The sequence below is a fragment of the Agelaius phoeniceus genome, chromosome 2, assembly GCF_051311805.1.
Source record: "Agelaius phoeniceus isolate bAgePho1 chromosome 2, bAgePho1.hap1, whole genome shotgun sequence".
Taxonomy (NCBI): Eukaryota; Metazoa; Chordata; class Aves; order Passeriformes; family Icteridae; genus Agelaius; species Agelaius phoeniceus.
Window position 1 is genome coordinate 70684556 of NC_135266.1, and position 27804 is coordinate 70712359.

The window sequence follows — 27804 nt, forward strand, 5'->3', positions numbered from 1 at the left end:
ATTGTATTGGACTACTTTGCTTTCAGGCAATTTTAAAATAACCAAATATATCAACTGTTAGTTAAGTTACTAATACTGATTTTACCAATATAAAGCAGCATCAGAGAAATAAGTTAGTGCCAAAACAGAAGTGAAGTGTGAACATCAGTGAAGAAAGCATTTGAGAACAGTTTCCGTTAACTGGGTTTTAATACCTTTACTTGATTATTTCTGACAAATATCATAGTATTAATGTACTTCAATGCAGAGAAAAAGAAGGTTCTTAAAGTTGTAAAATCAAAGAAGATGCCCAAGTTTAAAAGCAAATAGCAAAAATAGTCTACCTTTAATCACACAGTAAATTTTAACCATGATCCACTTTATGATACCAACTACCACCTTATTTGTCACCTTACATGTGCATGTTTCTGAATACTGAAGGAACAGCTACAAGTAAATATGTTGACTGTGAAGTAAAACATTTAAATGGGTAAAGTGTTCCATGAATTTTAAAACTCTTTAATCATACTTCAGGAAAACATGTTAAGATATACACTAATACAGCAAAACAAATTATAAGTTGAATTATACAGATTGAAAACACGTAATTGATCCATTTATACTTAAAAGGTAATATTCTGGACTTATCTGAATTTAGGTACAGGAGTAAGTAAGAAGGAATAGTGCTCCTCTAGATAAAACTGGCATGCAACGATTCAGTGAAATTTGCACTGAAACTGAAGAAAATTACAAAGGTGGTGAAGTACAACTTTTCCAAACAGTGATAGAGCCAAATAGCCATCAAACAAAACAACTGGGAGAGCAAGGGACAGAATTTGCATCATCTTGCTTTAAGAACACAATTCCAAGGAACTACAAGATCTACATTTTTCCACTGCTAAAAGTAGCAATGACACATGCACAGCTCTATCACATCTAAATACTGTGTCAACCAGATGACAAGGGTGGGACATGCCACTAGAAGCATGCAAGCAGAGAAAAAGACACCTTCTGGAAGGTAACTCAGACTTTCCTAGAGCAACTGAGAGAGTTCCCAAAATCCCATCTTATTTTCACCTACTGATTCAAACTTCTACGGCACAGAGATGCCTTTTATTTCTAATCACATTCTGCAATTTTCATAGACCAGTTTTCCTGTCTAAAAGTCACTTACTTACTAAAATGTTACTTACTTGCAAAAAGGTACTTACCTACTAAAAGTTACCTATAACCCCCATCAAAATTTTTAAATGCAGCTTCACTTTAAGAAAGAGCTCCACTTTAACTGGGAGGTGTTTTAATTTATCCAAGTGAAAGAGTCAAACCCAGGAATCTGCTAGGGCTGATCTGGTTTATGCTGTAGAATTACAAACTGCAATGGGTCAAGTCTGATGGAAATTCAGTTTCATTCCATTATTTGATATCACAATTCAGGATGAGCATCAAAGCCGAGTAAGATGAAGTTGTTTTTACATAACTTTGATGAAAATGTTGTGTATGAGTAAACAGCTCTGATTCATGAAGACAGACCCTATACTATGAAAGCCTGTTTTACTTCTCTGTGATGCTGAGATGCAACATGAAGCTGCAATCCAAGACTTTTCCCACTGGTAAAAAAAGTGATTTAACTTTTGGTTACAATTTTAAGACCCCTTCCATCTTCAAGTTGTTTTCTAAATACAGAAAAATACAAGTTCCACAGTCAGTAACCACAATAAACAAATCAAAGTAATACAGCAAATTCTAGTGATTGGTGGTCAAAACTAGCAAATACTGTCAGACAATTTGAAGCTTAAGCTCCAATCCACATTTAAATTCATTACATCTATGTGAAGCTGCAGTTCTTAAAAAAGTTCTTCTATGCTTTGGAAAACATTTTATCTGAAGTAAAATATTAATTTTTCTGAAAACAGTTTTCTTGCATGAAAATAATTAAGATAATGAGGCCAGATCAAGTGACCAAACTAAGTGAGGGAATGTAATATTACTATTAGCTTTTTAATATTTAATATCTTAATTAGTTTTGAATCTTTGTAGATAACCATTTTACAGCAATGATCATGCAAATATGCCAAAATGAGAAAGCCACATTCTTAGTGGCCAATGATTCAAAGTATTATATTCTTGGCCTTCAAAACATCCTACTTTCATTCTGTCAACTCATAATACAAAGTATAAATTCCAGTTTTAGCTTTACATTTGGATCAATGGCAAGCGTGAAAATCTGTTTAAATGGTAACCATGCTTTAGAATCCAACTGAGTATTCTTACAGTTTTCCCATTAAAGTCCTACCAGACTCAAATGGAAAAACTGTAAGATGACAGTTTGAAAGACTTCCCAAGATGACAAAAAAATTTCAACTTTTATAAGAATGAAAATAATCTAGAGATCTTCTTAGTGAAAACATTTTCTTCATTCTGTATTATGTTTAGATTTTGTATACAGCTTTTAAACAAATGCCATTTAATTATTAATTCGTTATTCATCTCAGAATAAAGTAACTTATTCATGCTAGATGAGGCTTAAAATTTTAAGTCAGAATAAATCAGGATTGGTAAAATATGTAGAGAAAATGGGTATTGAAAACTGTTATTAATTTTCAAGAGTAATTCAGAAGAATAGACATGCAAGAATCATGTAATGATTATGCAATACTGTGATGTTAAAAAGTAGCAAATGTACTTCTAAACCCAAAACAATAAAAAAAGCCTACTAGTACTGTCTGCACTGTATTAAATAAGTCTACTTTCAGTTTCAAATGCACATGCCCCATAAAAAGGGACACACAAAATTTCAAAATGCTAATCAACATGTCTTCAGTTAACAGCATAAAAGAGAAGTACAGCTGTGTCAGCTACCTTATGTATTTCTAGCAAACCACCTAAGATGACTTCTAACTGATACCTTTGCTAAAATTGCCATCATTACCTTTTCCTCTCAACCTTGCCAACTGAAATGTCACCCACCTCCTTCCAATATATTAGTAAAGATGCCACAAACTAAAGCAGTAAAGCAACTTCCCTAATTACTACCTGAATTTCTTTATTATGCATTCTCAGAATGATTCCATGAAGAAACTTCATCTAAATACCCCCCTCTGAGATTCTTTATGTCCATGCCTCTTTTCAGTCAGCCTTGCAAAGAAACTTCCAAAGACAGACCAAAAAATACTGAGTCCATCCAGCTCCACTTACAAAAACAATTCCTACACTTCTGTACATCACAATGAAAAAAACTTTATAAAGTACAGTCCAAATAAAGGCTGGTTTTAGCCACGATGCAATTACTAAGGATGGGACCAAAAAAGTACAAAAGGAGGCCAGGACTATTAAACTACTCATTTGTGTCAACAGTCAGCTCAGAATTTGTCTGGTGACTTTTATGCTTTTACAGGTATTAAAAGGAAATAAAATTAAAACGTAGCATGGAGGGGAGGAAAAAAATATTCTACGAGTATCACAAAAAAAAAACCCACTCCAGAACAATTAAAGGGTCCTTAAAAGAATGTACAGATGAAAGCAAAGAGCAAGCCAAGGACGTAAGCTGAAGACCACCACAGGAAGGACAACACAGCAGCATGTGGCATTACTGTATGTTAAGGAGTTGCATGCAACAGATTTCTGTAATCCAGAAATAAAATCAAAATTACTGTTTCATCAACTATAAACTTTGATACACATTATTTGTCTTTACGCTCCTCGGTGATAAACTTGTAAGGCCCCAGTGCTGTACTAATTAATAAATGAATCCTCAAAGTGCCTTTAAGTACAGAAGTGAGCTGAATACAGGGATGCACAAGTTATGAAGCATTTGGAAAGTCATGCAGGGATCCCACAGGAATACTGGAAACCACTCTTCTATCTCTCTCTCATTTCTCATTCAGCATCTCTCAACACAGCTGTACAGCAGCAGCAGAGACAGCACATCAGCTTCAGAGGCTGTAATAGTACTTCATTAGCTTGGTTCTGGTTCCTCATTCAACCAAAGCCCAAAGCCAGCTACCTAACTCAAAAAGTAGGCCAATCTCATTTGATTTCAGAAGGATGTGCTAATGTACTTACCATGCTAGAAACTGCATACAAGCTTCTTTGTTCTCTTTTTATGTTCTCCTTCACTTCCAAATTTATGCTGATCTGTTCTGACATCCCAAATTACATAATCGTGTAATGGTTACAGAAAACCACCACTAACCCACAACCATGCTATAAAGCAGGGCACTCCTTTACCAGTCTATTTTTGGCACAGTTTTCATAGTATCTCTTAGGAATACAGAAACATGCCGAAGTCTTTCTTGAGTTTAACATCTTATTTTGTTGCTGTTGTTGGGTTTTGGGGTTTCTTTGTTGTTTTTTTAATGGGCAGAGGCTCTATATGAGGAGATCCACTTTACAGAGCATAACAGAATTGTTGCAATTCCTCCAAAGATTCCTTGTGAGCCATGACTTCAGGAAAATATGCATTTTGTGATGTCAGAGCAACCCAGAAGACATGGGAGGTTGCCAAGGACTTCAAAGCAAATCTTTCTATCCCACCATTGAATTTGTGTAACATGCTACATTATTATAATTACTGTGACAAGTCATCACATCGCTCCAACAATAGGCTCTAATAAATTTCAATTTGCCAACATTATTATTTATGTTACTCTACTGCTCTCACAGAAGAATTAAGAGTCAATTTAATTAAAACTGGGTAAAATTACTTGGCTAAAGATTTATTGGTTTATAAACCAGGTCACAGGCTCAGACAAAACTATTAGCAAAGTCTTGTTACAACTGGCAAGTAGATCTCACTAAAAAGTAAACTTTAAAATTATATTTGGAATATTTTCATGTTTCTTTAACAGAAATCCTTCAAAGTACTGTAAAAACATGTAAAATTTTAGAGGTCTGCTCCTAATGCAACATGCTTGAAAAACTTCATTTCTATTATTAATTTTTGCTCAAGAAACAAAAAATCAGGTTTTGATGGTGAATAAGAACTAATATGTATAGCTAAAATGTATCAATTCCTACTATTCTAAGGAGGATTACATTTGCTATTATAATATATATCATGTGGTAGTATAGTAGCTCAGGACATTTCCTAATAAAAGGTAGGATATATCACTATAAAACAAACTTTGATTTGGGTTTTTTCTTCTTTTTTTAATGCAGAGTACAATTCACTCTGCAGACTTCACTTTTAATCATTTAAGTGTAACACCATATTTAAACAAAACAGATTGGGATTATAAATTCATAGCCATGCAGGAGTAACAGTTAAATTCTCTTACAATGCAAGTTTTAACACCCTTCCTTCTTTAGTCTTGCCAGACTCCACAGTTGCTCTTCAATCCCTCCTGTTTCTCCTCCAATTCTATTTATTATGGCTGGCACATCCTTCTGTTCATATTTCCATCACATGTGCTTATACACCCTTTGTTAAAGCCCACATCTCCATGGGAAGAAACACAACTGTATCATGTAATAAAAAATCTTCAGCCACACACACTTTAAATCCATTATGTAGCCAGGATTCTGGTGCAATAAAGGAGACTGGAACTGTACCCTTCAAAAGCTATGTGCTCTGCAGCCAGTCCCAAACACTGCCAACCTCCGAAAGCATGGGGACCTTGAGCTTCCTTCCCTGTGCCACACTTTGAACAATACTTTAGAGTGCACAGGCACTGAGAAGACAACTGCTCCTGGCAAGAAGCTTCAAGTTTCAGGCCCCTGCCTCTCCAGCCTCCAAAAGCATTAAGTCCTTTTGTGTCTAATCTAAATGGAGTAGATTGACAACAAAGCTTGTTGCATCACTGTACAGCAAGAAAACAACAGAGGACAGGAGTGAAAACAGGACTTTTTTGCCCATTAATGTCCACCTGAAAACTAAAAACCAATTTTCTGCTTCTCTCTTCTCAAAACAACTGTCTTTAATTACAACTTACATTCACTCTAAGATACACACAATAAATTGAGTTTGTCCATCTTCTTTCCCTTCAAAACAGTACTGCTTCACAGGGTCTCACCACTGTCCTTCAGGCTTACCTGGTCCTTCTACCAATGTTTCCTTAAAGCTTCATCTTTTCTCCCTCAGTGACTATGTTGCTTCCCCAGCAGCAAAAGGGCCCAGACAGGTCCAAATGTCCCTAACCCACATAGCATCATGCTGCCTACATCACGCTGCCCATGACTGTTCATTTCAGTAACACAGAGATGTGTCCAAACACCAAATAACACAAAACTAGTATCAGTGTGGAAAGGAGCTCACACAAGCATCATGTTGGCCCTTACATGGCAGAAACTCAGTGAACTGAAAGAAAATCCGAAAGTGCCACAAGTTTTAATTACAGGTCTGTTATCAATTTACCCACTTCATTCACTTAGGAGACACTAAAAATAAGATCACCGTCATAGGAAGACTAAAATAGCAATCTCTGAGGAATAAAAAGCACTACACAAGTGAAAACAGTTTTAGCAGCAGTGGTACAGCTCCCACCACTGTAGTAATTTCCATCTAAATTCCACTTTAAGGGACATGAAGCAGATTCATCCTAGGCTAGAATTATCCTTCATTTTCATCCCAAGGATTACTACTACTTCGGTAGAGAGTTATTCAAATCCACCTGTACAGAGTGGATTAATAATTACAGAGCTGAAGAAGATTCAGGCATAAAGTCAAATAATGGTAAGAGTAGCATACACTTCTCAAAACAAGTTGAGAAGTATAAACTATCCAAACATAAAAATTAAGAATTTATACTTCCTGATGGCAATTCATACTTCATGATGGCAATGTCTTCAAATTCTGTACTGAGGGCATCTATTTGCATTGTGTCAATCATTTTAACAACAATCACTAATTTTACCAGTAAAAATCTTCCTCAGGTAAGAATTAAAGGCTGTGGTTGTTTGCTTTTTTGCTTTTAGAATACATTAAATGATTACTTTTGCTCCTTCTCCTCAGATTATACCAAAATCAAGTAAAGTACATAGCTCAGCAATGGGTGAAGCTAATTAAGTATCTCCAAATCACTCTTAGAGGACCACTGTGTCTATTATGTAAAATAAATATTTGATCTTAACTCATACTTGGCGTAACTCTTTCTAACATTTTCCAGAATTGAAAATAAACATCCAAAATACTGAAAAAATTACTAGTAAAAAATAATTTTACCTGTAAATTGTTTTCTGTGACTCTGTTCCACCAAACCATATTGATGGGTACTCCTGTTTTACACCTGTCAGCCAGACAGCCAATAGGGTTCTTTGATTTTCTTGCTTTTGATCCCACCGGAACTATCCTCTCATCCAGCACTCCCAGTCGATACTTCCTGGGCTATGAAAAAGAAGGAGAGAAACCAGGCCACTCCTAACAACCCTCATCTAAAGCTACACTAAAATAGGTATTGCACTGTGATATGATCTTGGATTGGTGGAATAGGAAACAATTTGCAAGTAAAATTTAACTGAGACTGTTTCCTTTCAATCCTGACTATTTGGTTACAATAAATAATGCTTTAAAAAATTTAAAAGAAAATATACTTCAGAGACTACTAATTATTTGTAAGCAAAGCCATCCATTACAAGTCAGCCACTGAAATATGCACATAAATTTGGAAATTCTGTCCAAATGAGAAATTGTTTTTAAAAAATCCATGTTTTCAAAATAAATACCTTCAATCACATCATAATAATGAACATCTCCTTTGAAATTTCTACCAAACAAATTTTAAATTTAAATTTGCCATGACTCATCTCCTGAAAATTTGCTTTTAAAAATCAGGTAAAACTGAGAAGCCAATTGCAGCAGAACAGTGAGAAAAACATTTCTGCTTGGGTTAGTACTTAAAAAAAATAACTTCAGCTACTGTCTTAAGTGAAAACAGACAAGAATTACTATGACAAATGCATTGGGAACTGTCATAAAATTGAGAAAATAAAACATTTGAGGAAGTTAACATGCAGGAATTACTTGCACCTCATTAACAGTGACATTTCTAGACATTTCTACTACATTGGCAATGATCTCTACAAATGGAACTATTTATAAAGAACGATATGAACAATTAATTCAAAAGGCACACTGTAAAAAAGAAAATCTGTTAAATACTTTCAAACAGGTAATGTACAGAAGTTTTCAAGATTTCTCTGTGCTTTCAAACCTATGTATATCTACCTAAATAGTAAATATCATCAAGATAAAGATGATAGATTTTAGCATCTATGCATATTTAGACCAGTACCTTTTATGCCAATTATATCAACAATTGGATCAAATTGCAGAGGTTGGCTGGTTTTCTTTTGCTGTGGGGTTTTGTTTGGGCATTTTTATGTGACAGTGCAACTATCATCTCAATATAGATCACTCTAAGTAATCAAAGCTTAACTTACCTTTATTCAGGTATCTACTTCACCTAGCACCTTAGAAATCTTAGCAACATGTACCTTCATACAGAGTTTACAAATTATACCTCAGGAAACAAGGCAAGAATCTAAGTGGAGAACATTTCCCACTCACACAGAAACAATTTATAAAACACAGGACAAAACTACCATAAAATGGCTGCAAAACCAAAACCTAAACAGATTCTCTCCTCTACTTCCCCAGAACGTTTTAGGCTGAAAGCTTTGGAAAGAATTAAAACTCATTAGAGTTAACAGTACCTCATCATTTGCCAAAAAAACCCAAACAAACCAACCCCTCAAAAAAACCCGCAAAATCCACAAACAAAACGCAAAAAACACCCAAGGATACCAACATGGACTGTGAACTACAAAGGCAATAAACTCTATGGAGGAGTTAACCAAACTTAGTAACAATAAACAAGAATGAATTTTAGCATACCAATTAGAAATCTGTGATGGGTAGCAAAAAGTCCTCCTGCACTTCAAACACACACCTGATCATGGTAAATCTAAATACAGGTTGTTTATTTGGAGAAACACTCAACTATTGGGCAACTTATCTCAGTAAATCAGAAAGACTACTAAAATTCTAACCTGCAGACATTAGAGCTGAGATGCTGGACATTCAAGCAAGATTGGACTTTAGGGCAGGGTTTGAATACAGTATGTATTTTTCTTAGGCCAACTATTGGAAACAATATAATGAAGAGTAACATTTTCCCTGGAAGCTTTCCTCTCTCTCTCTCTCCCTCCATGCTCTACCAAGTGCAGGGGTACAGTCTGCCTCAGACTATTGGACTACAAGCCAGTGCCCAAACATACTTCCATTCACAAAAGGTTCTTCTAATCTTCCATAGTAACTGGTTGTCTACAAATATTTTGAAAAGGAGAACCAAAACAAAAGAGAAAATAAGTGAATCTGGAAGAAGGCTATTTTGATCACAACAGGATTCAGATTCCAGACAACAGGATGAAACTGTATTCTAGACTTTATGAAAGTCATATATAGACAATATGAATTCATGTTCCAGTAGTAGTAGTAGTTCTTTACTTACTTGTAATAAAAAATGAAATTAAGCAGTAGATGAGTCTAAAGAAACACTTTTTCCTTTCATTACTTATCATAAAACATTAGGGGATTAACTAGATCAAGATATCATTATTTAGACAGACATTAGAAGATGGAATAGACAATATTAACATTTGGAAATAAATTTTAGTCTATTTGCACCACGTCATTCTAAATAACACCAAAGTCATTGTTCTCAATGAGCAAACTTGGATCTGATTTAGAAATGCAATCAGAATTTAAAGGTAATCAGAAAACAGTATCTGCCAAGAGGAGAGATTCAACAGAAGGGAAAGCAAATAGATCGAGAAGTTTCAGTAAGTGTATCAACCTTCCTATATCCCTGACCTCTACACAGAGCAGGAAATAAAGCAACACAAACAGTTCACCTTAAAATGAGCCAGAACTCATCAACCACTGATCATTCTGAACACATAGATATATATATAAAAGTCTGTAAATATATCTACCTAAAACACAGAGGGCATGACAATCTGGACTAATTAAGCAAACTTTTCTGCTTGGGGACAATTTCTCTTGGATGTTTACAAAAACAATTGTTTTTTTGTGTTCCCTACAGTCTATGAGGTAAAAAAACTGTTCAGGTGTAGTAATTATTGGCTGCAAATGTTTACATGAGGCAGGGAACAGCTAACTACCTTTAATTGCTAGCAACAGCTTAGTTTTCCCCACGGTGAGAAGGGCAAGCATTTTCAACCATAGCTAATAATTATAACCCTTGCCCTGCAGAACCAAGCTGCTGCCAACAATTAATGATAGGAGCCTACTGGTTGGCACATTTATTAGGAAAGATAAACCCCTAAAGTCTGAAAAACATTACACTTGAACCAAAAGAGAGACACTCCAGAAACAAGTCCCTCCTAAGTAGTATTTTCACATGAGAACACTACTAATGATGATTAACTTCACTAGCCCATGCTAGAAAGGATTCCTCAAGTCAGCTTAATTACTTGGCTCTCATTCATTCAATAAGAACCTTGGGGGAATGTGTTCAGCAACTCTATTTTCTTCCTACTCTTTGCTGTAACAGTGTCTTTGTCCCTAGTTCCTCCTTTTTCAAGGACAGTGGGCAATATCACATTTCCCTTTTCTAATTCAGGATTAAACTGACCTCTAGTGTAAGATGTTCCATGGCTATCCCAGAGGAATAAATTTAAGCAAGAAAATATCTACAAACATTCAAACTATAAAGATTTTTATGCAGTATTTAAGTTAGATAAGCTGACACATCAAGCTACACAACTGCAAAGTTTTCTTGTACTGAAGAACTGCCACTTATTTTTTTTAGGATCACTCAGCTCCTAAATTACATTTCTGTTCCTTAAAATGCATTTACCTCTAGCAACCTTTGAATTTTAGATTTACAAGCCCTTTCTAGTACCAAAACCTACCCAATTAAGTCTAGCATACAAACATGTGAGCAGGCTATTGTGTTTCAAAGTATTGTGAAGAGTCTGAGCTATGGTAATGCTGTTTATGTGCTTCTACTATCAAACCAAATAGAAGCCATCTTAAGCCTTCTCCATCACAGGTTAGATGAAGCAGCATTACCCTAAATTACTATAGCTAAAAGGTATCACAGTAGCATTAGCTAGGACTCATCTGTTGTACAGTGAGTTGACTGTATCTACACATACAAAAAAAATACTACATTCTCAGACAGAAAATTTTAAAAAGCTACACAAACTCACACTTTTCTTGTACAACTTACTGGACTACTAAAATTATGTGAGACAATTTTAAATGTCAATGCTCACTTTTGAAAGGTTTAATCTTTTTTTTTAAATTAATGGCAAAGAGACCATTAGAAAAAGAGGTTAAACACTAAGCTAGGCTGCTAATCTACTAAAAAAAGGAGCAATTTCTGTTTTATCATGCCTTTAAAACTAAAACCAAAATAGAAGTTCTTGGTGTCTTTATTGCTACTTTCACTCAACAATTGATTAAGCTGGAATAAGCCAGTACTTGAAACACCAAACCATAGATATGAATTTCAATGTCATTGAGCTCCGTTACAGGCACAATCAGCTAAGCAGTACCTTAATTTTGAATACAACTCTGTTACTGTGTATTACTGAACCCAGTTAAGTGCTACACCTGGAACATGAGTTATGGTCAACGGGAATATCCTAACAGACTTTTAATATGAAAAAGAAAAACTGTCTTTTAAGTGAAGTTAAGCTGTTTAAGTTTTGTAGCAAACAAAGCTGCAATATCCCTTCACATGGATTGGGTTAATTGCTAACCAAAATACCCTCTACTCTTCCTTTTTTATTACAACCAGCAGGAACTGGCAGACAGGCAGACCACACTTGTGCTTTTTTGTATCTCAGCTTCTGAAGGCCAGAACCAATTTTTTAATTTTTGATATCCAAAAAAAAAAAAAAAAAATTGAATAGGGGCTTGGTCAACAGCTTAAAAATAATTGTGTGGTGGGCTGGTATTTGTTGTTGGGTGGAGGGTTTTTTCCTTATGAAAAAAAGACTATGCTAACATTTGTAATGCTTACAAGTTTGGAGTTTAGAATACTATACATTGATATTACATGCATTCAACAGACTAGACACCCTTCCATCGAGATTGCTCATGAAAACCTGGGTTTGGCTGAGGTCAGAATTTCACTAGTTGAAAAACAGAAGAGAGAGAGAAACAAGATGTAATCTTCTACCCCAAGAAAACTTAAGTGTGACATTTGGCATGGAAATGTGTCTTACTCTAGAGCAATGCATCTGATCATTGCAAAAAAAAATTCTTGTTTTAAACAAATTTTAGAGATGCAATAGATCAGGCACTATATCAGGCATTTTAAACCATAGCCAAGGGAAACTTTTCTGGCTAACATACTAAAAACTTTTATTTCATGAGTAGATATGCTGAAGGCATGAAAATCTTGAAGAGTTCAGAAGCAGCATAACTGACATAATTAAGTGAAACGTTTTCTCATCAGTTTTGCAGCACAGTTATGCTGGGATGAGGTATCAATTACCACAACTTTAAATCCTGGCATGGATTTAATTATATTGACAAACTTCTTTACTAAGAAATTCATATCCTCTGTTCAATTGATGTAAACTGGTGGAAAAGCAGACTTTTTCCTACCACCATTAAAATAGATAGTTCTAACTATAGCGAAGACTTGTCAGAGTACCACCACCCCAAGATGTACTTTCAAAAACTACTAAACATTATGGGCAAACCACAGATTTTCTTAATGTTTAAAGGTTCCTTTTAATAGGACAGAAATTTTTGTGTTACTTACAAAAAGTGCACAGAGAGTAAGAGAGTTAAAGACTGATGCAGCTTTTAATGTGGTCTTTAACAGGCATGATTTCTCAAAATGCCTAGCTATTTCTAAAATATCTCAAAATTTCTAGCCATTTTAAATACTTGTATAGTGCCTTCAACTAATGTGTGCACAAGTTTAATTTTTTTTTATTATTTTAATGCAAATCACTCTTGAAGACTACATACACCTTGTCATAGCAAGAATCAAACAAAGCTTGTAAATGTAAACAAATGCATCCAGCTTATCAGTTACATTTGAAGTTATTTGACTTTAAATACACAAAAGGATGAGGCAGCAAAATGTAAAAGTGTTACATATTTTTAAAGGGAAATGCTTCTATAATTTGACTTATATATCATAATGATCACTAATTCACAGACAAAAATAAAAGCAAGTAATATATTCTTCCATGACACACTTAAAAGTGAAAAATACATATTTATTCAAATAGTAATAACTAAGATAGCAAGAACATACAACCAAGGAACAATTCCAATAACTAACTATTCCAAGAAAAAATGTAAAGCAGATTACATTATATTATATCCTTGGAAAATGTTTTAGACCACAGTACTACCTACAAACATTCATTAGTCTTCCCATAAAGCACAGTCCTTCTGCAATGCTGCAACAACTTTTTTTAGCACCAACTATAATGTTTTATTATTGTAGTACAGGTGTATAAATCCTAGAAGGAAAAATTTAGGTTTGAAATATAAATTTAGCCCAGGTACATTACAGAGTCTGTGCAGCCATAATTCTGTCTCAGAACACAGTGACATGATGCTTGATCATTACCCCTCAACTCATCAGAACATGATTCGTGCTTCTGACATTGTATGCAGGAGGCTCTGAAAGATGAAAACTGTCTCGACACATTTTCATTAAAAGTAAATTCAGCAAGACCAGACATGGCACATAGAGCTTTTCAATGACACCACTGAACTAGATAATGATCAGGTATCAGAGGTGTCAAGATAGAGCTGGAAACAGGAAGCTGGAGAGAAATAGAGGTTCCCAACAGGTAACAAAACTAGATGGGACGCAGGACACAAAAATAAAATAGCAACCGCTTAAGTCTTAAGAATTTAATATCTACAGGACCTGAAGTTATCTTTATTGTTTTATTTTAACTTGAGAAGTAAAACTCTTCTCATACTCATTAAAAGGCTTGCATTTATGCAGACTAGGCTTACAGGTCATCTTTGCTTCAAATAATTTTCTATGCACATTTATCTCTGCTGATCAAAGTAAATTAAGTCTGCTGTCCAGTCTCCCTTGCTGTAAATCTCCACAGATGGCACTCAACAGCTGCACCCTGTTTGGGGTGGACTTCAATTCAGATAATCTCTTATACTTTCCTTTCTAATCTAGAGGTTTTGTCCTTGCCTTTACTCACCTAAAACCAATGGAAGGCATTCAAGAAAAAAAATTCTTGAAAATCCACAAAAAGCAGCATTAAATTGTGTTTATAGAGTTGTTCAGTACAATTAGTTCACCCCTTGCAGCCTGTGAACTGAAGTTATTCTCACCTTAATGGACCTCATCTAGGTATGACTGAACAATTAAAAAAATGAAATGGAAATAAGCCACTGTTAGAAACTTTTCTTAAGAGTTCAGTTTTAATGAGGATTGAAGGTATGAAAATACAAATTAAAATGTAAAGTAAGTGCTTTTCACTATCCTGTAAGGCTGACCAGTGACAAGTACAGGAACCTTTTAGCCTGGATTGGTGGCAACAGTCTCAGAACAACTCTAAACAAAAGTTTCACAATATATTTTCGTCTTAGTGCATTAACCTGTCATGTCCTTGACAGCAGATTCTGATCAGTTATGTCACATAAGTTTTTATTAACTCTTTACCAGAAGCACCAAAATGAAAGCAAGAACTTTTCCAAACAGATTATTTCAGATATAGAGAGGAGCACTGTTCTAGATAATGGCTAAAGTCAACTCGGGAAAAACATCCAGGAAATTCAAGTTCAGAATGCCACCCTATTTTTAACAAGAATAACATTTATTTGAAGAAAAAAAATGAAATAAGCATGACATCATTATTCTTGGGAAAGGGTGTTAGTCTATTACTAACTCTAGCTTTTGTTCCATGCTTCACAAATCCTATTTGTGCATTTTAGATTAATACTTACCTAAAAATCTCTTATAGGAAATTCACTTTAGGGTTGCTTGTCTTACTGCATGTGGAGTTACAACAACCAGACAGTAAATCCAGAAGGTTTTACAGTTGACAGAACCTCCACCAAGGCTCCATCTACTGAAATACTTAGCTCCTTTGATTTCATTTTAAGTATCCTATAAAAATGTCTTTAAACAGTAATCTTAGCTTTCCTGAAATCTAAAATTGAAATGCAGTTTAATAATTTCTAAACAGAGATAATTATCTCGAGAATGTTCATAAAAATTCAAGGACTATGTTTACTTTTTGAACAGAAAGTAGAATAGCTCTAAACATCAAATAATCAAAAGCAAATTAAACAGCTCAGTCATATTAACTAGCTTCAAAAATACTGCCTAATTAAAAAGTAAGGATATTCAGAATTACAATCATCAACTTATGTTTAGTATTTTATTGATCTCGAATATTTCTCCATATGCTTGCCCATTATTAAAGGGCTGCCAGCATAACATGATCAGCAATATCCAGAGACAATAAACTTGCTTTAACAGAACTACATAGTACATGCTTTTACAGAAACTATTCAGTTTTACACAACACAAGCGTGCAGTTTTTACATAGTTCCAAATAACTTCATACTTCAAAATATTACAAGTCAGAATGGCGATATTTTTAAAGGAAAGCAATTGTTCTTTATTCACTTACCAAGACTGTATTATATCTGTCCTCCAAGTCAGTGATAAACGAAGGAAATGCTGGTTTTGCCAGCTAGTTCAGAACAAACAAAACCTTAGACTTGGGCTCTTAGTAAGATAATGGAGACTTTTTCAAACAGTAGATGTTGTAAAGACATACATTTGAACTAGTCACCAAGGCTCCCTTTATACAGCAGGCACCAAGCACTGGCCTAATAAACCCCATTGTTCGAGCTCTAAACAAACTCCAGTTAATGGGGTAGAGGGGAATCACACAAGGTTTTAAATACCTGGCTCTCATGTGTTTAGTGCTTTTAAGGAAATCACTTCAGATAATTTGAATATTGTAATAAAAATACTAAAAATATATAAAAACTACATTGTAACTACTTGCAATGTATTGACTGGCAGCAAAAGTCTGTCACAAAACTTATTAATTTCTCATAACTTTAGCCATAAATTTTTGTCCACTTAAAGCAATCACCAACATCCAGTCATTTCCAAAGACTTTTTCTCAGAGAAAGCTGAATGTTTCTTTAAACTACTCATCTCCCTGTGCTGACTATAGAGGGAGCCTGGATGCCTAGATTTACACAGCTCAAGTAGTATTTTATCAAAACTTCCCCATTATTAGTACTTAACAACCTTTAATACAAGAATACGTTACAAAATAGCAGTCATAACAAAAATAAATATTCTTTAATATGCAAAGAAAAATACAAACCTCCTTCAATTAATGCCAGTTATAGCTGAAATGCTAACTAAAAAAAAAAACCAAGTTCATAAATTTCACCGCTAAAACTTACTCTTAATACTATTTTAGCAGCCAGTGCCTTAATTTGCTTCTTTTTCTTGAGGAAAGAATGCATTAAGTCAGAAAGCACTGCGAAATACTATTTGAGTTTTGAGGTATTTGTGTTTTACAAGCAAACATTCATTGGTTTGTTTTCACTTTGTACTGCTTAACTTCAAAGTATTTTTAGAGACAGTGGTCATTCTTGCAATACTTCCGTTTCCGCTTGTTTTCTTTGGTGCATGTGGTTCATACATAAGCAAAAATTTACACCCAGGCATATACATACACATGTGTATATATTGGCTCTCAATGCCTGTGTTAAGGAGGAATGTACAATTATTTTTCATTTTTACCAGCCTTGGCAAGTGGATAAGCAACACATTTTTGGTTTTTTACATCCAACTTTCAGCACACTGTACTGGCATTAAGGAAAAGAGCAATGCAGATATTCCATGTAGTTTGGAGACATCATAATATTAGAAAATTAATGTTCAACAACACCATTTATATTTAAAAAATAGTGTGATGGACCAACTATAGCAATTATCTTTAAGCTCAATCTTCACCTGCAGGAGTAATACAGAACATACTGATGTAGCTTGCTTTCATTATTTACTACATGAAAGCTGAGGATAATGTGGCTAATAAGTAGAGAACATGAAAGTCATCAGTGAAAATAAAACTTAATAATTGGTTGGGATAAGATAATGTCTGGTTTTGGTAAGCGGCAGTTCATGAAAATGAGACAAAACTCTCACGTAATCAAATTTTTGTCTCTTATTTCAGCCTCTGAGTGTATAGCTGGAAAACACCACAACTTGCACAGCTGCAGGTCCAAGATGTTTGAAGATGCTGCCTAGCCCTCAGCAAAAGAAAGATTTCTCAATACAAATTAGAGGGATGGAAAAAAAACCCAAACCCTCACTTCCCAATGATAACAGTGTCTTTTAACCTAAATGCATTTCCAACTGTTAATTATTATCACATTATGTACAAATAAATGGGAGAATTGATTCTTAACGTATTCTGAACTTGCTCCCATAAAGGCTTGCAGATCACATGTCCCTCACTAGAATAAAAATAATTTGTTTTCAAATTCAATGGGCTACATACTAAGTTTCATATTCTATAAACTTCACTTTACAAGTGCCTGGAGTATTTCTTATCAGCAGCACCAGTCTGATCTGATGTAGCAAAAATGAAGTAGTAAGATCTTATTTATATCAGCAGCAACACATTAAAATAAATCTAGTAACATCAGAAGAATGATCCTTATTTCATGCAGTATTTCAAGTTATTCCAGATCTTCTTCCCTGTCAACTCATACATAAATAGGCTACTTATGATTTAGTTGTTGCCTACCTTCCTCCTTTGAGATACGCTGAGGGCAGCAAAGTCATTAAACAAGGATGAATTTGGTGAAGTTAGTGGATCTATAAAACCAATGTAAAACCAAGGTGTTACATATATATACACTACTAAAAGAAATTTTTTATTTTTTAACTTATTTCTGTATGGAAAAAATCCTTTTGACAAAGCTAAGTTTAGCAATCACACTGCTAAAACTCCCAGCATTTATTAGATTCTGTGCAACTGCTTAATTGAAATGGTGCTCATTAAGAGAATTCAGTATGTTTAATTGCTGTTGACACTATTTAAAGGCCACCTAACATTTCACAGCCTTCATCTGATCAGAAAAGCTGTTCTAAGTGCTCCTTACATTTGCATGTCATTTTTAACCCTGTAGATGATACACTGTAACGTTTCCAATTCACCGGGAGATCCTCTGAAAGGCCTGACAAGAATTGGAAGAGGTTGCCCAGGGCAAGTGCATGAGTCACCATCCCTAGGGGCATTGTGTAAATGTAGTACTGAGGGAAAGCTTTAGCAGTGCACTTGGCAGCGCTGGGATAACAGTTGGACTGGATCTTAAAAAGTCGTTTCCAGCATAAAAGATCCTATGATTCTATGATCTCCAGTTACCTGAAATTAGCAATCTTCTGTTTAACAGATCTTATAAATAATGATGTGACTATTGCTTGTCCTGTCACTGTTCTGCACATCAAATTTAAATCAGAATCAAGGATAGCAGAAGCCCACATTCCATTAACTTTTTATTGCTTTTTCTTTGTTCCTATCCATCTCTTCCGAGTTGAAATATCACAAACTGTATAACATTCACAGATGCAACTTAAAACTCCAAACTACGTGGCTAAAACTGTCAAATTGGCAGATGACTGCCAGCTGTAAACATTGGTGTTTTGATGAAACACTTTCTTCAACATTAAATTCTTACAGAGAATTTATCTTGCATTTGTTCAACAATAAGTATTCCCTAAAAGGGCAATTCTACAAATGAAGCACTGCTTGGCAGAGCCAGGGAGAGGGAGGGAGAAGGATCTGAGATATGACAAAATTTAAAATGGTTTCTAAAAGTTGGTGTGGTTTCTCTCTTTGACATGCATCACCATTACTATTTGGCCTGTCACAGTCAAACTCTGACTGCATTTAGAACTGGAGACCTCCACTGCCTTGAATAGCTAATTGTTCAGTGGGACAAAAGAAGCAGAGTCAACCTCAAAGCCTACTGGAAATAAACTAAGAAGAAAAAACTAGAAAATACCCGCAAATTTTGTCTTTCAAGAAAGTTCATTTTATAGTAGTTACTACCATGCCTAAATTATAATCCTAGTAAGTACACTAGCTGCAGGGTCAGACATGCAAATGGAGTTCTAGCATAATTTACACAGTAATTCTCAAAGCAGAAATTCATTTTAAATGTATGTCCTTGCCATAAGGGAGCAGTACCCTCTTCTTTAAAGAACTTAATTTAGCAGCTACAGCTGAAATAATCTGTAGTGATTCTGAAGAGCACATTACAAAGCTCAATACAGCCTCCACAATAATTTAGCGAGTACATAGGCCTCCACTATCAAGACATTCTCTTCAGCTGAAAACCATGTATATAAAACATGTTCCTATAGCAAGGAAAAAAATTATAAGAGGCAAAGTACTGCCTGCAAGACAAAACTGAATAGCTATTTAAAATCAGCAGTTATGTGACATTTCACAAAATCCACACACCCTAAATTTAACAGAAAACACCTGTACACTAATCCCACACAGTAACTTACCCAAGAAGTATCATAAAAAGGGATACTATGGTGAAGCAACATAAATGCTTAAGCTATCAGTGTTTTACAGTGGATATCCAAACTAACACTTCACTTGAAGTGACAAGACTGATAATGACTAAGTTTTTCCCCTACAGCAAAGAGAAAGCTAAAAATTTATGAGTTCATTACACCATCGTTAAAAAATAAAGTTTTGCTGTATCTCAAAATCCGAGAACAAGTAGCACTCCCTTAAGCCTCAGTTTTGTGAATCTCTCAAATTTGCCAACATACTTTTATATGTATTACTTGAAACATACTTACCATGGCCTGCATACTGCTTGGCACTGTCATTGAGAAGGCTAGGGGAGCTGCTGCTATTTGTCATCCTCTGTAAAAACAAAATATGAAAGCATACATGTAAAATGAAGCCTTAACAGATTAAGTGAGGGCAATGGGCATGACCTTTAGAAAGTTTTAAGGATAGCCTATGAAACTTGTGCTCATTCCCCATTTAGTAAATACACTAAGCAAACAGACTTGTAATTGACAAAAATGTTTAGTAAAATAAAGGATTTTGCACAACAGAAATGCAAACCAAAAGTTACTGTATATTCAAACAAAACACTATCTTCATTAATTTCTTCTAAATGAGGAGGGTCAACCAAGCCTATGGTTCTCTTCCCGCATGTTGTGAAAACATTAGATAAGACAATTACTTATCTCCTTAAAACAGTCTTTCACACTGCACTCCTGAAACAACTACTCCCTTTAAAATACTATCACCATGACATGAAACTTCTCCAGTGAAAAATACTTAAATATTTGATAGACTCTTTTTTTAAAATAAAAGAACCTTTTGAGATCATTCAGCAAAACATCTGATTCCTCCAAGTCAGCAGGACATCTGAAACCCTTTTAACAGTCCTCCTAGGTTCCACTTGATTCTCCTGCATTCCTTTAGAGATATCAGCCAGCAACAAACTGGACTAAAGTGAAGCAGTGCTGCTGTAAGAGCTACTGCTTCTTTCATAGAGAAGTTTTAAAGTGTCTTCTTACTCCTGCTTATTCTTTCACCTTTCTTTCACCAGCTCCCCAACAGGAAGAAAAAGTGTGAGAAGAAAAGGAAGGCAAGGTCAGGAAGTGTTCTTGATCACTGAGAGAGACAACTACTAATTTGTTAAAATACTCCCTGGCATGCTTTTGGCCCACATCAACCCAGAGTCTCCCAGCCAATTTCCAGGCACTATTCAGCAGTGAAAAGGTTTGAGAACCCTTCAAATTGATGGTTTGCATGCAGACTCTGCTTTAGTGGGTGAGCACACACCAGCACAAACAGGCCCTTTTGTGCCAGCTGGCCCTGAGCATCAAGGAAAGTTTCCAGGCATGTTTCATTTAGTAGTCTAGACACAGACTGACTCAGAACTGGTCACTGGAGCTGCTCTTTACAGTTATATTTCTCCATAGCCAGTCTCAATGTTGGTGGCAAGGGGCAGGAAGCTTACTATGTTATACTTCAGTGCCATTTCATCTAATTGTTGACCACAAAGATCAACATTCTGGAGTAATTTTGGTAAGAACAGAGGACAACCAATAGAAGCAGGAGTGCTATCCATTATGGTAGAACTGTAAACCTACTGCAATTCAAGACTCCCATCACTTGCAGTTTTCAGAGCACTGAAAACATCTCCAGGAGCTGCTGCTTTTAAAACCTGTATCTAAAAGAATAGATGGTGTAAAGTAGCTTTTATGTGGAATGCTTACAACACATAAATAGCACATAAACCTGCAACTTTTTCAAGACTTCAAGCAAGCTGTTTGCTACGTGCTCTTTCTGTATTTTGATGTCACCTGTCTCTTTCTCCTAAACATACTGACCTGACACAATACATATATCACTAACTGCTTAAGTGATAAACAATTCTATACACAAAAGGCATGGGTCTAGCGCAACAACGTCAACTTATTTTTTACAAAACAAGGTACTGCTTTGAGAGACACACACTAAATTGACAAACTTCGCTCAAATTCAAGGACACTCATCCAATTGCTCACAATCATCAAAGTAAGAATAAACATACACCAAAATATTATAGTAGCTCAAATAATCATACATCATATTCCCTTCCTAAGCAATGGATAGAAGTTGAATAGTTTGTCACAAATATTTTAAAAGCATCCCTATTATGCATGGGTTTTTTTGGCATTTGAGACATCCACACTGATCCTCATAAAAACAAGGGGTTTAAGAAGAAATTTCCTAAAGGGAACCTTTCAGATTTGCACAAGATTTGTGCAGGTGAAGATAAAAATAGTATTAATGTCCACTTATAATACCACATTTAATAATAATTTTATTGCAAAAGGTCATGATTTCTTGAAACAAGAATAAATATGACATTGAGAACTGTGCTGGTATCAAAGCTGGTTAAATGCATAGATTAAACATGGAACAAAGTACTTTTATTCCATCAATATTCACCATCCTCAGGTACAGGAGTTAAATATTCAGCCAACAGACTTTCAATGGGAACAGGAGCCTGCGATGATGAAAACCTGTGCTGACACAATCACTGAGAACATACAGGGCACACAAGGCAGACTGCAACAGAGCATATTGTTCTGGATTCTGAAAGCGTAGTGCAACCCAAACCTGTGAGCATCAGCTGTGCTTTTACAAAGTCAAGTTCCCATTCAAGGTGCAAACATATCTTACACACACAAAGTTTCTGAAAAACCAAAGCTTGGGCAGCCCTTGCCTTAACAACTGCTTGTAACCTGCACCTTGAATAGTTAGAAACCTCCATCACATTCATGAATTTTTCATTTTGCTCACTTTTACTACACCTGCACAAGCTTCTTACCTTAACATTATTCATAGAAGACCTGCACGTAATCAGTAAAGGCTTTTTAATCTGTTTTAATATTAAGATTTCTGCCACCACCCAAATGCATTTAGTCTGAAGGCTACTCCTGTATGTCATTTTTACCAAAAAGGTCTTGAAAGAAAAAAAAAGAATTAGAAGAACACACAAGTGCTGTTTGTTGTGTTTTCCTGAAGGCAGCTTTGATTTTAAGTAACACTTATCAACCTCTTCTAATGACATTGAACTATTTTTCATACAAACTCAATTTCAAGATTGTAAGCACCTCAAGCCAAGGGATGAAAGCTCCAGAAAGGCAAAAGCAACCATTAACAAGGAAGAAAATTAAATATTAAGCCTGACAGAGAATATAAGCATACACATATGAGAACTTCAGACTGTTTTACTACATCAGAGCTTTTATCATATGGAAGCTAATATAGAAAGACAACTTTCTGATAACCAAGTAAAACACTCAGTTCCACAAACTTCTTTTCTCTGCCTGCCTATTGCTATGATTTGCTGAGGTTCTTTAAACAGTACTCAAAATTCAACTAGGATGGCTGGCTTATGTCCTGCCCTTCTCCCTTTAAAGGAATTTGTTTCTGTTTTAGCTTTCCCTCACAGGAGGGATGCTCCAGTACCCACATCCTCTTTGTGACCCTTCACTGGACTCTTTTCAATATATCCCTGTCTCTAATGTACTGAGAAGCCCAGCACTCCACGTGTGACTTCACCACTGCTGGACAGAAGGGAAGGATCACCACCCCTGACCTTTTAGCAATGTTCTACTTCAGGCAGTCCACTTCCTCTGTGCAGTATATAAGAAAAGAAATGTTACAACAAACATTCCCACCTTCTAAAAGGAACACACCACCTTGCCTCCACCCTTCAATACTCAGTAACAAACCCCAAGATTATAGCTGCACTTCAGGCAAATTTGCTTTACTTTCATCTCCCTCAAGTGTATATTACAAAGTTCTCATCAAGATAAAGCATGAATAAAACTTTGATGCAGACAATTAGATCTAGTTTTACATAGCTTATAACACTTATCTTGAAGTGACTGGTTTTCCTTTTTTTTCTCTGCCATTTCTTTTCTCCAAAATATGTAAGAGATTATATTTATTCCTCTTTTTCTCTATATTCCATGCCCTAATCCTGAAAAAGTAAGGATTTTCCTAATGGTCATTCCACAGTGCTAAGCATACCACCTCAAAATATTCTGCAGTATGTCACAATCTAGTCTCTTCATCTTACTACTGTTTTACTGGAATTGTATTTCAGAATATTTCTTTATAATTTTCAGAATAAGGTTGGAGTACAAACAGTCATTCTGCAAAAGATTAAGATTTATTTGTTTGGCTATGACATTGTTTAGTTGTCAGATTCTGTGACCTACACAGGGTGATATCTTTTGCTTTTCTTTTTAAAAAATCTAAAACCTGTCTTTGACAGTTAGCACACATGACACCATCTACAGAATGACCCACTCAACTGCTGAAACAAAAGCAACTGGATTTCTTCAGAAAGCATTATGAAAACAACAGCATCATTTTATATTTAAAATAGCACATCTGTATTTCCACTCAGCTCTCAACAGTTAAAACTGAAGACATTTACAAGCTTCTGTGCTATAAGGAGAGTTTTATTACTCGACTTGGCAGATGCAGCAATGGCAACAAAGGTCTTTGTGTTTATTCAGCTGCAAGGCTTTGAAGTAAGCATGGTTGCTACTTCTCAGGCTATTCAAGAATGCTTAGTACACCAACATTTGCATGATGAAAGCAAGCAAAACCAATTTTCCATTGCTTGGCCTTGTCAATTTTAATGCTGAAGACTGTTACTCCCCTCCTATTTCAATTAGGATGATTTACTGAGAACTTAAGATTCTTCCTTTCTACATAACCTGCAATCCAATGGAATCCATGTAGTTATAAATCTCATCCCATCAAAATAAAGAAAACCAGACTCCTGTGAAGCAACATGGATGAAGGCACCTTCTACTCTTTTATGCTCTTACAACCAAGCTGCTCAGTTCTAATAAAATGTTAAAAGTTTTAACATCAAGATACTTCTTTGCCTCATCCTGCTATAACAGCCTTTGAACAGCCCAACACAGTATAATTAAAGCTTCTTTCCACACCACCTGCATCTTTGGTCGAGTTAGTCAAAGGGCAGCACTAATGCCAGAGGAACAGCGACACCAGCCAACAAAGTGGCATGCACTGAGCAAACAGCCAAGCATTAGAGGCATCCCAGCCAGCCAGCTCCTGCCTCTTCACTGCTGGGAAAGCCAAAAGCAGTGAGCTGCTTTTTGAACCACACCTCTGACTGTCTCTTGGCAGCTGCTGCTATGGCAAAAAGAAAAAAAACAGCTTTGAGGACAGCATGCAGCCTGTGGACCATGTGTTGCACAGGCTTGCTCTGCAGTCAGTTAGTATCACTGAGAGAAGGGGAAAACAGAAAAAAAGTGGTTTGATAAGATGGAAAACAAAACTGTTAATATAGTGTATGAAAGCATATGCAGATTCAGGGAAGAAGAGACGTGAAACAAACAGTCTTATGGAAAAACACAAACCAATGAGGACAGAAGACTATTAGTCAATAGGAAACTAAGTAACAACAGAAGATGATGGGGGCAATGAAATGTTGACCAACAGCAAAGACCTTTGAAGTAAGAGGAGTGGAAGGATGAGGCAAAGAGGTATTTTTCAGAAAGGAAGAAAATGGAAGAATTACAGTCACTTCAAAAATCCTGCCTCTTTTGAGCTGTACCACATACTTTTACTCTGTTTTCCCCACTGCAAAGAGAGTATTGCCATTAACTGCATCTTCATCACTAATGTAAGCCCAACAATATGTTCAAGATCTTGTAAAACATTCTTCCACAGATATAAATGAAATCTGAAAGTCAGAAATAGCCATTCTACAGAAATGTTGACAACTATGCATCTACATTATTTATGGTCAAAGCAGCACATCCACTCCCAATTCATCATGATATAATCCACTTTCTTCCCTTCTGCTGCTTACTTAACACTGAATCTGAGAGCACAGGCACTGCACACAAAAATGTGGTAACTGCAAACTTTGATATAGCTTTACTTGATGCAGTCTGATTCTATTATATATGCATTATGATAAACCAAACACATGCTTTTTAACAAACCTGTTTTATGCCCTGCACGTGACAAACATATTCTGGAGATTAGATAGGAATGGTCAAGACAACTCATCAATTGAATGTCTGACGATTATGTTGAGAGATATGTAGTGAATAAAACAAGGACAGCAGAAAGATTATTTCATGGTAACAGAAATGAGCAATACCCTGAAGAGACTGATCTATTTACTATCCTTCCTAGAGTGAGATCAGTTAAGCAACTTGAACCAAGTATTTTACTGGTGGTCATTAGTTGCATTCTTGACCTTCCAACTGTAAAGATTAGTTTCAAAAACTCAGGTCTCTTGTTTGCCAGCACTGTTGCAGTTTTGTTTGTTTAATTTGCCATCCTTTTTTATCCTACGCATCCATAAAATCTAGACTACTTCTCTGTTTCATACAGAAAGCACCACATGAAGTTTGATGGAATAATTGTAATAGTACCCAAAAGTGCACTGCCAACTAAGAGTCTTCACAAGGATGCAAACAGCATGCAGGAATAAAGCACAGAACCATATGATGACCATTTAATCAAATATCAAACAGATGCTCAATACACATGGATGTACCACACATCTTGTGCTCTGACTAAGTCCCACTAACAATTTTCCCACTGAAAAAAATTACACAACATTATGACCTCTAAATATAACCACAAGGCTGCAATAGCAACCTAAACTTACCATTTCCTAACATCTTGCTGCATCTTACTACTGTTTTTCTATTAGTATGTTTTTTTGCATGTTTGTGCAATTTCCCAGCTTTAAAAAACTAGCAGAAGAGCTTGCCTCACTGCATCACTGATGCATCTATTTGTGAACTACACAGATTCACCAGAGATGACAAAGTAACTCAGATGGAACTGATGTTTCCATGTGCAAAAGCAAAACTGGGAGTTAATGAACTATTTTACAGTAGACATCTGATGTTTCATTGATGGCAGAACACTAAACTTCTAGCATCTTCAGTTTGATTCAAGAACCTGGAGAGAAATAGGAACACGGATTTGTTCTCTCCACCCTACTTTGTCCCACCTTTATATTATGAAAATTTGTTTTCAGTTTCTGTGTATTGTATTTCTACCATTCCAGTCCCCATTCTGTGAGTGCCCCACCAAGATCTCCTCTCTGCTTCAGTCCCTTTGCTCAATCTTTCCTGGTTTCTTCTTTACTTATCTTCAGCTCAGCTTCTCAAAGCCCACAGTATAAGTTTCTTTTCCCTTACCCACCCCTCTGCTCTAATTAACACAGATACAGCTCTTTCATTAAATATAGATCCACTTCCATGCTACTTCAGTCTGAAGGGGAGGAAAAGGAAAGAGGGAAATGAAGCTGATCAGTGTTCCTACTCTGAGTTCAGTCAAGGCCTAGATTATGCCAGAGCTGCAACTACAAAAATGTACTCAAGCTAGAACTTGCCAGTGCAGATTACATCTCTGGGAAATTATTTAACATCTAGGAAGTCTCCAGTGGGTCCATAAAAACCAGTTCTGCAAAGGTTTAATCAATTGACAAAATCTGTGCAAATTTTCAGAGAAAGCAAGCAAGAGGTAGATCCTTGACACAATAACCAATCTACCAGATTCAAAGTCTCTATTCCAAATCATAAATAACTAGTATTATTTGAAGTCAAACCCACTAAAATTTCTCCATTGCCTTGTTCTCCACAGGGCTGAATGACACAGAAAATCTCATTCCACGTGGCTAAACTTTATCAGTATGTACTTAACCTAGAAGCTGACACACAATCAAAACAGACAGCATTACCCATGTAAACAAGAACTTAAATTACAGGATTCAAAGGAAAAAAATCAATACAGGAATGCTTTTCAAACTGTAGTTTGATGCCTGTAAGCACATTCTCAACACTAATAAAATCCTACTTCCAAAGTAATTTTCCTTGTCCTCCAATGGGCAAGAGGCACACTGATTTCTTCTCAAAGAGAAACAATAATGCCTTGACTGTAATCTCAGGCATTAGTAAACTATTTGAAAATCCCATGAGCATTCATGTTAGATGCATACCTTACTTGCATGTCTGTCTTTCTAGAAGAAACAGTTATACCTAAAAACTAGTGTTTAGAAAGACACTAGTGCTTCTGTAGAATACAGTTTAAGGATACAAAATATAATGACTTTGTGTTAAAATATAGGACCTCAGTTATACAAAAATTTGTAACTGCCAGCTTCAGTACACTTTGGAATCAGAGGTTAAAATTGTTCTTTTTAAATCATGCATAATTGTCAAGAAAACATTTCCATACTTCTGCAATTCTGTCGAATAAGAAAAT

At 35.6% G+C, this 27804-nt stretch overlaps 1 protein-coding gene across 12 annotated transcripts in view; it reads right to left on the reverse strand.

The window, feature by feature from the left end:
- Window positions 1-27804, reverse strand: part of PAN3 (poly(A) specific ribonuclease subunit PAN3) — a 79440-nt gene that overhangs the window by 37435 nt on the left and 14201 nt on the right. For 7 of the 12 annotated variants that reach the window (XR_013180951.1, XR_013180952.1, XM_077173831.1 and 4 more), the window contains 4 exons: window positions 19809-19875; window positions 17734-17804; window positions 15586-15648; window positions 7139-7300 (listed from right to left, as the gene is read on the reverse strand). Coding sequence is in view for 10 of the 12 variants with exons in the window: in XM_077173831.1 (XP_077029946.1) it covers window positions 7139-7300; window positions 15586-15648; window positions 17734-17804; window positions 19809-19875 (363 nt within the window). In the remaining 2 variants the exon portion in view is untranslated. The remainder of the gene's footprint in view (window positions 1-7138; window positions 7301-15585; window positions 15649-17733; window positions 17805-19808; window positions 19876-27804) is intronic. The other 5 variants (XM_054628043.2, XM_077173832.1, XM_077173836.1 and 2 more) reach the window with 3 other exon arrangements.